At 47.8% G+C, this 12,698-nt stretch overlaps 1 protein-coding gene across 1 annotated transcript in view; it reads left to right on the top strand.

The window, feature by feature from the left end:
• Positions 1–12,400, top strand: part of SYN3 (synapsin III) — a 941,464-nt gene extending 929,064 nt beyond the window's left edge. Inside the window, exon 14 of the mRNA XM_069227930.1 lies at positions 11,054–12,400. Within this exon, the coding sequence (XP_069084031.1) occupies positions 11,054–11,186 (133 nt within the window). The 3' untranslated portion in view covers positions 11,187–12,400. The remainder of the gene's footprint in view (positions 1–11,053) is intronic.
• The last annotated feature ends 298 nt before the right edge of the window (positions 12,401–12,698 follow it).

Below are 12,698 nucleotides of genomic sequence, written 5' to 3'. Positions count from 1 at the left end.
TTATTTCAGAAGGTAAACCCCATGGGCACTTGGGAAACACAGGAACCTCCAAGTCGTGTAATGTGATATACACATGGTCTGTCCATGCGGGCTCAAATACATTGCCACGACCACTCAGAAGGTTCACACACAGATTTGTGAGCATAGGATCATGGTTAGATGTAAGAAGCAATCCACCAAAACGACCAGTCATTTCCTGGAGGCAGAACACACAAAACATCACATCCATTGGGTTATCATCGAACAAATATTGGGCAACATACCTGACCTCATGAAATTATTATTTGAAAGGGAACAGAGATGGATACATAGGTTGGGGACCCACATTTCATGGATGAATGATGAAATCCTTTGGGCAGTCCAGAATAAATAGTGGTATCCATGAGACACACACCTCCTCCTTTTTCATGCGTATGACTTCAGTTGAGAATACAAAAGAAAACAATCATTTGCATTCCACCAGCAAATTGATTTTGTCCACAAAATAATAAAAAATGTTAATATGCAACTATTCGCAGAGATTAAGTTGCTGATACTTGTACCCTTAATGGAGTAGCCAAAAGCTGCCGTCCGCCGTCATAAACACGTTTAGGAGATCATTGCACACACACAAAATGTGGCTTGATGCCCCACATAGCTAATGACGTAATCTCCTAAGGTCACAGGAGTCCCAAGCCAGGGCTTCTGTATTTAGGAGGACACATCACTCGAGCCCTGTTGAACATGCAGGGGCCCTGGTAAAAGAAGGTAATTCTGCCAGTGGCAACTCCTTGACAAAATAAGTCCTTTCTCTTCTGTCAGTACCTGGATACTCAAAAACTTACAATCAGTTCATGGTACCTGCATTAAAGAATTTGTGCTCAGTATACAGGGAACAAGTTATTGGTATCCCCTCCATTAGCTATATACCTTGGCCAAGATTTATCAAACTTTCACACAATGCAACACAGCAAGACCCTTTTTTAATCCCTTTATTGGCATTTTCAATGTAAAGACCTACAATAATCAAGAAACAAAAGTTCGTACAACCCTGAGCATAATTTCTAAGCAAGAGACTACAGAATATTCATATCAGCGCTATTGTCACATGTTATATTCAAACCAAATTGATGAGCTCAATTTAGCGAATTTAGGCCCTCATTACAACCCTGGCGGTCCAAGACCGCCAGGGCTGTTTTGGCTGAAGCACCGCCAACAGGCTGGCGGTGCTTCAGAGGGGATTACGACCGCGGCGGTAGCGCCACGGTCGCACCGCCGGGGCTGGCGGTATTCCACCACTTTAGCCCCGGCGGTGATAATCCGCCAGGGCAGCACTGCTAGCAGCGCTGCCCAGGGGATTACGAGTCCCCGACCGCCAGCCTTTTTCTGGCGGTTTGCACCACCAGGAAAAGGCTGGCGGAACGGGGAGTCGTGGGGCCCCTGGGGGCCCTGTGCAGCTTTTCACTGTCTGGATAGCAGACAGTGAAAAGCGCGACGGGTGCAACTGCACCTGTTGCACGGCCGCAACACCACCGGCTCCATTTGGAGCCGGCTCCCATGTTGCGGCCCACATCCCCGCTTGGCCGGCGGGCGGAAACTCTGTTTCCGCCCGCCGGCCCAACGGGGATGTCATTATGGGCACCGTGGGAGTGCGGCTGAATTGGCGGCCGCACGGCGGTTACAACCGCCGCCTGCCAAGGTTGTAATCAGGCCCTTAATAATGTAGTGAGGCACTGTAACGAACAATGGTATACAGGCAGGGGCGGCTCCTCCATAACGGGGGAGGAGCGTCGCCCCCACCCCGCCAGCAGCGGCAGCTGCACACCTTTTCCCCAAAAACTATAATAAACTATGTTTATTATAGTTTTTGGGGAAAAGGGGAGGGGCCACGGGGTGATGAGCAATGAGGGGCAGTGCTCAGCACTCCCTCTAACTGCGCATGCATGCTTGGCCGGCCATCTTGGTCGTCTCGGGCCGGCCAAACACACATGCGCAGAAGGTTCTCTCCAGCCTGCACAGGCTCCCAGTCTGCTTGGGAGTGCCCTGGCTGGGCGCTCCCAGCCAATCCTAACGCTGCTCTGAGCAGTGTCAGGATTGGCCGCAGGACAGGCTGGGAGCCTGTGCTGGAGGAAACATGGAAGAGCAGACGAGCGGTGCGTCGCATCGCGGGAGCGGAGGTGTTTTTTTAATATATATATTTTTTGATGTTATGTGTTGTTCCTCCCCCCCCTCCCCATCCCCGTGCACCGCCCCACCTCCTTAGGAACCCACGAGCCCTGACTGTATTCAGGGTTTCACACTTGAACCGATGCATCTGAACTAAGCATGCAGCGAAAAAGCCAAGAAAGGACGAAAAATAATGACAGTAAAAACGGTAACGCTGGCTACAAAACCCTGCATGGATTTCCTTCCATGGACTCTCCCTCCCGCCCCCGAAATCCTTCAGGTTCACTGATGTTGTGTACACTGTTCTCCTTCTTCTTATTCCCCCCTTCTCTATGTTGCTGGGGAGACCCCTCCCAATCATAAGTCAGCGTTACCGTTTTTACTGTCCTTATTTTTTTGTTCTCTCTTAGCTTAATCGCTGCATGCTTAGTTCAGATGCATCGGTTCATGAGTGAAACCCTGTATACCATTGTTCATTACAGTGCCTCTCTGAGCACCGCAGGTCCAATCTATGTGGCCAGCCGCCATAGCAAGGCCTGAAAGAAGGCGCATTAAGGGGGGAGGGGATGCAACAAACAATTTAAGCACATGTGTTCCAGAGCGTGATGGCACCTGCCCTGCCCTGCCCGATGAGAGCAGACTATAAAGCATATGCCTCCGCTACCACCCATTTATGTGCCACCCGAAGCCACGTTAGAATCTCAGGTGGCTGAGCTGCCTTCCAGGACATGGCTATCAACCTCTTAAATAGTGCAAATGCTAAGTGTATTAGTCTCAAGTCGTGTTGAGAGCATTTTGAGTGCTTAGTAATACCCAGCAGACAAAGTAACAGATCAGGGGATAATTGTCTGTCAGTCTCTGCCAAGGTGTGTTCCAATACCTGAGTCCAGGCCCAAGATAATGGCGGACATTCCCAGACCATATGTAAAAATGTAGCATTATCATGCCCGCGTCTGGGGCAGTTTAGGACGTCCCAGGGAACATCACATGAAGCCGGTGAGGTAAGTTTGATGCAGGTAATTAAATTGCATGAATTTTAGGTGCACATTTCTGGACACCTGTTTAACGTGTCCCAGCGCCAAAGCCCATTGTTTATCTGTGAGGGTAGTGCCCAAATCCACCTCCCAACGGGGTTTGTCCCCAAGTGTTCGAGCTGCACCTGGTGCCAGGAGTGCAACAGAGAGACAGGATATTGCATTCCGTCCTACCCCATGTGTAAGGAAGCAGTGAAGCCCTGATAGAGCATAGGCTCAGTACCACCCGAAGACCACATGTCCTTAATGGCTAGCGTTAAAGCATGGTAGGTGAGGAAGGAGTCCGCCTCTAGGCCGTAGTTGTCTTGTAGCTCCTGAAATAATTGTAGGGATCCATCTTTGAAGAGGGCACCTGTTAGAAATGGGGCTTCTGGTTGGCTAGGGTACACACCTAAGCCAGGCAGAACCCACCACTCTAGTCAGGGCAGGTCAGATACACAGTCTAAATTAACCCGTGCTCACCCCCTGGTAGCTGGCGCAGAGCAGGCAGGCTGAGCTTAGAAGGCAATGTGTAAAGTATTTGCCCAACACGCAGGCAAGAACTACAATGAGGCACCACAAAAAAAATGACGCTCCACACAAGATTATTATATAGAAAAATAGATACGTTTTTATAATTGCAAAAAGGGGTGAAGATCAACAATTCACTTATGAAATCATTAAAAGGTTATCCTCAAATATCATAGGAAAATGCAGTGCTCTTATTATTATACGGTTTCAGTTCGGATGGGAAAGGAACACGCAGTCCCTTTTAGTAAGGCTTGACCCAGCAAAAGAGCCTTGTTACACTCACAGCCCCGTGGGTTGCAGACACGATTCAGTGCAGGCCGGAAGATAGCCACGGACCAGCAGTGAACCGCCAGAGTGCAACCGCCACACCCAATACCTCCAGTGTCCTGAGGCTGAGGCCCCATCCCAAGGTTCTGTGATACAGCGGTGGCTCCAGTGGTAGCTGGGGGAACCACGTCGCTGAAGAGGGAGGGCTGTGCTGGGGGATGCCGAAGGACAGTTGTCATTGGATCCGGCCTGTTCAGCTGAAGGATGCCGCGCGGGGTGGTTCCCGAAGGTGGTTGCCGCTGGATCTGGCTTGCTCAGCTGAAGGGGCTGAGCCACAGGATTGCCTTGATGCAGTGAGGTGCCTTCGCTTGGCACTCAGGTGCGATGGTTGGCCATCCCTGGGGTGAAGCCGTCTACAAACAGCAAAGAGACTGTTAAGCTGTGTTTCTTGGTAATCTATTCACAGCGCGCTGAGTCCAGCAGGAGGCACCTGATTTCTTCAGAGTGGAGCACTGGGATACCCTAAGCAGTTGTTTAGCAGGGGCAAAGCAGTTTGAGATGGAACGCAAGGTCTTTGATGGCCTTGAGACCTCGTGGAGAACAGGGGACAGCGAGCAAGCCCTTGGAGGTACTCAGGAGCGATGATGAATCCTTTAGGATGCAGGGAAGAGATCAGCAGGCAACAGGGCAGCACAGCAGGGCACATCAGCAATTCCTGGTAACAGTCAGATCTGGAAGAGTGGCGATCCTGGCACACAGCAGTCTTTACTCCAGCAGAGTCCAGAAGTGTACTGTTTTAGTGTTTCAAGAGACCCAGTACTTATATAGGAAAGTGCCTTTGATGTGAGGATGACTACAAAAGAATTCCTGTGAAGTGCACAGGTCCTTCTTTTAGGTCAGTATCAGCTCCAGACAGCCAATGGGAGGTAATCAGCCCCATTGTGTGAACCCCAGGCCATACCCTTGGAGATTTAAGTGTGAGTCCCTCCTACTTCCTCCCCAGGAAGACCCATCAGTATGCAGATGAATGCAGATGTGGCTGAGTATCCTGTATTGTGGGTGTCTGAAGGGAATGCACAAGTGGAACTGTCACTTAGCCCAAGGCAGATGTGTATTGGAGATAGGCTCTAGCAGACAGGGCAGAGAGTGCAGAGAAATGTCACTTTCTAAAAATGTCATTTCTATATAAGTAATAATAAATCTGACTTTACCAGTAAAGAGGATTTATTATTGCCATTCCCATGGTACTAAACATGATGCAGCTACTCCTCTCAGATCAGGAATTACAGCTTAAGGATATTATATGGAATTCCGAGTGCTGGCCTATGAGAGGGGCAGTAATGAAAAACGACTTCAGGTGTTTTTCATTAATAAGACATGGAAACTTAAAAGTATATGTCACGCCTTTTTACTTACAGGGCACCCTGCCCTACAGGCTCCCCACGGCCTACTTTAGTGGTGATTTATATGTAAGAAAAGGGGAGGTTAAGGCTTGGCAAGAGGTTTCAAATGCCAAGTCGGGGTAGCAATGAAACTGCACACCCTTGGAGCGCAGTCAGTCCCAGACATCCTCTGGGGAAGAAAATAAATGTGTAGAGTCTGAATCAACCACTCCCAAACAAGGAGGGAAAAGTAGAGCATAAGAAAAACCCAACAGGTGGAGATGTGCTTTGACAGCTGCAGAGTTGTTACGCCTTCTCTGGACCTAAGCCTTGTAATCCGGGTAGGCTGTAGTCGTAGCACCATTGTAAGTCACCTTGAAGAACCGCAATAGTAGATCTTTGTCTTGATAATTGAGGAGGCACGCTATGATGGGGCTCAGAGAGGACCCCAGGAGAGGATGACCCTGGATCCTATGCGCCCTCTCAATGGAAAATAATTTCAGGATGTTCGCCTTGAGTACCATTGTTGTTAGCCACTCCGAGAAACAGCTCCATATTCAGGTTCTTGGCACCTTCAGGGAATTCCAGGAAGCTAATATTATGCCAGCTGGAGCAACCCTCTGCGTCTTCGGCTCTAGCTGCAAGCTCTTTCACCGCTTTTTGCAGAGTCTTTACTTGGACCTGCAGGCTCACCACAGAAGGCCCGCTGATAGTTTGGATCCAGTCCCATCTACCCATTCCGTGAGCTTGACTTTATCCACAAGTAGAAGTCCAGTTTAAATTTGAATCGCCCCCAAGCTGTGTTTCCATTGCAGTCTGGTACGGCCTACAGAACCTTATCAAACATAGCCGTGTTCTTCTCCAATGTGCTCTCCAGCTGACGGACTGGATCTGCTGAGGATGGGGTGGTTGAGAGCATGGCCATAATGGATTTCTGAGGTGGAATTTTAGTCACCTTAGGGCACACCATGCCACTGAGGGATCCCACGCCACCGAGCCGGGGGCGTGGTGCAGGCACAAAGGCGCAGACAGCATCCATGAAGTATGTCAGGCGTCACCTTAAAGGGGAACCCTTAAGATGGCTGTGAGAAAGTCATCCTTTTAGTATGTTCACCCCAATGTTTTCTGACTAATACTGGTGGTAACTGACCCTGACTGTGCCCTTGGCTCTGCTAAACAGGCCCAGAGCCAGTGCTCTGAATAAAAGCTGAATGGTATAGGGGCACAATTACAATTGGCAATGACAAACCCCTACAAGTCCCTAGTAGATAATAGGACAAGAGGATTCAAACTAGCTATAAGTCCCTAGTAAACAATGTGGCAGGGAAGTTTGGAGGCCCAGTGGATCCCCTCCACTGGAGTGTGCACTGCTGTTTTGCCTGCTGTCATATTTAAAGGCAGCCCTGCATTGCAGACTGTCTTTAAAAAGTAAAATGTGTGCAAATTCGACTTTAGAATTTAAGGTACTTCCAAAGTGATAATCTACCTTATTTTAACATATGTCACCCCCAATGTCTCTCTTAGAGCCCCAGGGGTAGGGTGCCCTACAACAAGAAGCAGGGACATCGTAAATTATGTCTTATATGCCCTGGTGAGGAAAAACTGCTTCTTTCATTTTTCCTCATTGTAGATACTTTGCTCCATAGGCTAAAATGGGAATATTTTCCATAAGCATACATATTGCTAGGAGGGAGCTAAGTGTGTCATGAAAGGGCTCAAAAGAATGGTAATGATAAATCCAACAACCCACCATTGTTGAATGTATCATAACTAGTACAGAAAATAAGTTCTAAGACTTTCGCTTCTGTAAGCCAAATTCCAGCCCGCTAGTGGCCTCTCCTGATTGGTCAGCCCTAACAGGATTTGCCAGGCTACTTTGATGAGGTGATAAGTGGCCTACAATGAGCAGACGTTATCTGATGGGGGACGGTTGGCAGATGCTGAGGCCAGGCCAGGAAGAGGGCTGGGTAAATCAAACTGGGCTTCAAAGGGAGCAGGACAGAAAGGAATGCCAGCCAGACCGCCCTTTCACCCTGCACCCCATAGCTAGCTAGATAGATGGAGTGCGTCCAGTGGACGCTTAAGGATTTGGCCAGGTGCATTGTGGAAATTGTGGTCCTAAACTTCCAAGGACCATCTCAGAGCTTCTAGACCCTTGGATGTGTGTTTTGGACACTTGGAACCCTTAAGAGGAACTTCAGGAAGAAGTTCCTGAAGTTTGAAAAAGTTTGGAGCAACTTTTAGAAAAAGCTCCATAAGTGGACCGCCTCAACGTTGTGAGTCAAGCCGACTACTTTCAACTGGGACCCGACCAGGATTTCAGGTTTGTCCCACTGAAAGCTCCGGAGGTCCAAAGTTCCAGGATTTGACCGGGGCCTCGCGATAAAGCAGTCAGATGGCATTGCAATTAAATCGGCTTGCTGGGGAGGACCGCACAATGTCAAAGAAAGAAAAGCTCCATTAAAGTTTCTAAGTGCGAAGGTAACATTTTGACCAAGGCCTCCCGCTAAGTTTATTCGAGCAGGGCTCCATCGTACTCAGCCTCAAACTTTAACTTTTTCCTGGTCAAGCGTGACCAGATGTCCTGGGTTGGCGCTATTGATTTCTAATTACTAGAAAGCACATTTATTTATTTAATCCTTAAAAATTCGTAACTCCGGTTCCCGATATTGGATTTTTGTCATTATGGTGTCATTTAAAGTTAAGAATATTTACTATTTTTATAAACTGGTGTGGAAGTTTTGTTGTGTGCTGTGTCTTACTTATTTACTGTATTGGTGTATTTAAATGCTTTACATACCTGTCTCTAAAGTTAAACCTGCCTGCTCATTGCCAAGCTACCAGGGTGTAGCAGCCAAATAGGTACCATAGGGCTGGAGCTGTATGGACTCCGGAGTCAGGTAGTGGGACCCTCACGTAGCACAAAATGTGGTGATCCACAGTCTCAGTTGCAGAGTCCCGCCAATAGAAACAGCACACTTAGCCTTGATGAGCCCCAAGGTTCAGCCAGTAATGATGTTCCCGGCCCCTGCCCAGAGGGAGTCCTGCAGAGGAGGCCCTGCAAATGAGTCCAGTCACTCTCTCACGCATCCCCTTGAATAATGGAGGAGAACTCATGGGATGAAAAGGGGCCAAACGCCACAGGTGGTGGAGGGTCTGTCAGGGGTCTAGCCGAAAAGGAGTTAGAGGCCTCATGTAGCTTTGGGTGTGGTAGCACCCCAGCGGCAGTTCAAGTTGTCACAGCTCCGTGGCCCTTGCAGTTCAAGACTTCTCTTCTGTATCAGGAATTACCCCACCAAAGGAGTCGGGTGCCGCAAGATGCGTGGGGCCTAGCAGGAATTCAACCAGTTAGAAGGCCCCTCTGGGGACCAGCCACTCAGGGATCTCCAGCGTGCTCTCCCATTTTCAGGGAGGCGTGTGCTGTCGGGTGCAGTCACTCCTGTGTCTGCACCAGCACACAAAGCGTGCAGTAGTCAGCCTCTGGCTCCCGCCACCATATGACTAGGCAGCGTCAGGAGCACCTCCAGCCACAGCGCCTCTCCAGGCCGTGGTGGCTGCGGCCAAACAGGAACGCAGAAGCAGCATTCACTGCAGCCGAGCCACCACTGCCACCTAGGTCGCCACACCTAGGACGCAGGCAACCGTCTTAGCGCCAAAGTTCTTCTAGGCACTGCAAATCAGGAGTGTGGTGGCTGTGGGCATCACAGGCAGGCTACAGCCGCTCCAAGCACCGTGGGCAGGCTGCACCTCGGGCCGCTTCACTGGAGGGCTGTACGGGCGCTGTCAGTCCTGTGTTCCCCAAGCCCCCACAATGGCCAGGGATAGTGTGGGAAGCTGTCCAGTGATTCGGGGCTCCGGACTGGAGAGGATAATTGATGTCGGGCCCGTATACAATCGGAGCCTCAGCGTGAAGCGTCCGACCTCTGTGCCATCTTGACCACGTCTGCAGCAAGACACCTTGCTGTGCTGTGTGAAAAGGAGAGGACCGGAATGAGCAATATTTAACATTATATAGCATATTCCTGTCCTCTCCTTGCACTGGCACACAATGTGTGCTGTGCACCAAAGTAGGCACCCTTGCATTGTGGTGCAAGGATGCCTGCATTGTAGGCAGGATTTTTGTTGTGCAGTAAGGGACACCTTCAGCACAAAAACAATCCTCTGAGGCATTTTCCTTTCTCTAAATGTGTTGCAGAATGTAGCACACTTAGAAAGAGGAAAAAACGAGAAGAAATAATCATCTTTCTCCTCGTGGCACCTGCATTTTGATGCATTCTCAGGACTACCACTCATTGTAACTCTGGCAATGCACAAAAATCACTTGGCTGCCTTGCATTACCCCAGATTCACTAAGCACCGCCGGGACACTTAAGGTGGCCTTGCATTGCTTGGTAAATCTGACTTTAGCCTTGCATTGTCCATGCGTAACACAATGATAAATCTGGCCCCTTGTGTTTTACAGTGTTGATAGGGAGGCCACTATAGTTGAAAAAAATTCTCTCTCTCTCCCTAAGTAGTACAGTGATGCAGTGCTTGACAGTCTTGAAGAATGTTTTGCTTCGGTTGGTCAGTTGTTGCAATAGTTTTGTAGGTGTCTTTGGCTATGATCCTAAAAAACATCTGTGTAGCATAGAGTGATTTAGGGTGGATGTGGCCATCAAAAGAATAGTCCATGACCATGTTTATTTTCTGCGACTGTTGTGCTTGTTGCTCCGAGAGTTATGGACTCTGATGCTGAGATTCCTATGCCTAGACAGACTCAGAGAAATCCCACATAGTGGATAGGCCTGCCTGCAGCTGCTGTTATCCCCTATGCTGTAACTATAAGGCTTCCTTGTGCAACGCACAGCTTTGCAACATGGTGCATAGGTGAGTGTCTGCTCTCTAGTATAAGATTTGTACTGGAAGCATACCCCTCCACTACAAATTCCTTTGCCTAGTCAAACTCAGAGAAGTCCCACATATTTGATGTCTGCTGTGCACTTCAGCACACATGCAATGTGTGGATTCTTTAGAGAAATTAAAACTTTCCCCTTGTTAGCGCCTGCCGCAAGGATACAAATCCTGATCTGCCCATCTTAGTAGATTGGTCGTTGTGTTAAATCCTATAAATGTTTGTGGTAACCTGCCCATGCAATACCCCAATAGCCCCACCCGCTTGACATAAGGTGATGCTAAGAAGAGCAAATTGCTTTTTTTGCTAAGAAAGGGGTATCTTTCCAGTACAAAATACATTTTCCCTGGCAAGTAAATACTAATGTGTCCCTTTGCAACAGTGCAACGTGTTAATGAATCAGGGCCTTCGCGCTCCAACCATTGAAGCAGTTGGTGCTATATAAATACCATAAGCAAATGGTAACAGAGGAGAGAACGTGGGAGAGAAATAGAAGTCTGAAAGGGGCTGGTCAACCCACGAAAGAATAACATCCTTTAAGGCTTTCGGGAAATCCATAATCCACAAGTATAACGAAAGTTCATCATAATAATTATAACATTAAATGGACTTCTTTGCATGTTTCTTAGCAATTCTAAAAAAAAAATTAAATGTGTTATTTGGTGGGTCGACAAGCATAGCCCTATGTGGTATCAAGTTATTTATATGAATTGAAGCTGGGTACCCCAAATACAAGTTGTCGAAGAAACAGTCTACGTCTCATGTTAGGTGCAGTTTTGCAGGTGTCTCTCTAATGGTAATATCTTCTTCTCTTTTTTCAGCAAATCTCAGTCGCTGACTAATAACTTCAACATATCTGAGCCCTCTCAGCGGGGCAGTGGCCACGAGGAGGAAGCCAAGGCAGAGACCATCCGTAACCTGAGGAAGTCCTTTGCCAGCCTTTTCTCTGATTGAGTGTGTGTCCTCCCCAGTCAGTGTTTGGAATGGAACCAACTCTCATCCTCCCTCCTGGTCCATCCCTTTCTCTCACTCTTCCTGTTATCCCCTCCACCTATGTCCCATGTGGGAAAGTATGAGTTTCTGGATGTGTCGCAAAGGCAGTAAAACATGGCACGGTGGACATTGTGACTGTGTAAAGGTGGAGAAAAATATTGAGAAATAAAGAACTCAAGAAATGTGATTGTCTGAGTGTGATCACATTACCCCCTCAGTGCCAAATTTCAACCAATCCAAAGTCTATGCAGACCACTTAACATGTATCTTTAATTAGTTGCTTGATCAATAAAGGAGGCATTTCTGCAACATCCAACTTGTGAACTCTTGGAATATTCAGGCGCAGCCAAACCCATCATTTCAGCCTAATCTAAGCCATGCAGACAGCACCATCCCTTGCATCAAGTATCATGACATCATCACAAACAGGCGCCATCCATCTAAGACCTTCCACACTAATGAAGACCCTAAACCAATCCAATAAGTGGCTGTGTCTATTTCACCCTATACTTATTTTTGCCCAAAGAAGATCACTCGATTCCCTCTGTTTACTTCAAGATTATGATCCAGGCACAAATCACCTCCCAGTTAGGCTCTGATAATGCCCAGCTGCAAAACAAATTTGAAATGGGAAGTAATGCGGGGTGCCTTAGTCAGACTGGCGGGTGCAAGCCCTTGTAATTCTTATTTTAGGTCAGCAATAACCTTAAGTTGACTTCTGGTTGTCATCACTAGGAGAAGCAAGGAAATGTTTGTCACCTGCAGGGCCATTGGCAACTTCCCCTCAGCCTGCAAGCCTAAAAGAGCAACCACCAGTCCCTCATGTGCCATTCCTTTTCTATTACATATCTTTAAACAGTGCCCGGGGTGTGTGTTCTTGTATCGGCAGAAGTAATTTGGCAAGGAAACATTGTTATGAAAGAATGGCCGCCAGCCAGGGCAGGAAAATAAAACAAACCCTGGCAAAAATGTGCAAACCAGGCCGACAGTGGAGGTGGCCACAAGTATACTGGAACAACGAAGGCTTTGTTGTAGCAATCCATCCTGCTCTGAAAACAGCCTTCTAGCCTGCAAACTAGAGGAAATACCAGTGTAACAGAATGACCAGTCCAGCCCCGATGCTAGCCTCAAGGACTTCGTTTAAGTGATAATTGTAATGCAGTTCAATACTGATTAAAAAACTGAAAGAAAACAAGACAGCTTGCATAAATCCAAAATGAAATAATTGACAATATATGTGTTTAAAAAAAAAGACAACTGGCCTGATTAAACCAGGCGTGCATGAATCATATGTGAGAAAAATATGGAATGCAATCAAATGCACCAAAGCAGAACAGTTGTTAAATGTGAGCTACCACTTTTGTCTCAATGGCAGTAAAAATCTCCACTGAGAAATCCAACAATAAAATTCCTAGCACAGGATCTGCACAAGGTGCATATTTAGTGATGGACGTCCCAGAAACAAATCAAATG

The sequence above is a fragment of the Pleurodeles waltl genome, chromosome 4_1 (assembly GCF_031143425.1).
Source record: "Pleurodeles waltl isolate 20211129_DDA chromosome 4_1, aPleWal1.hap1.20221129, whole genome shotgun sequence".
Classification (NCBI taxonomy): domain Eukaryota; kingdom Metazoa; phylum Chordata; class Amphibia; order Caudata; family Salamandridae; genus Pleurodeles; species Pleurodeles waltl.
This window is presented reverse-complemented; position numbering and strand designations above follow the sequence as displayed.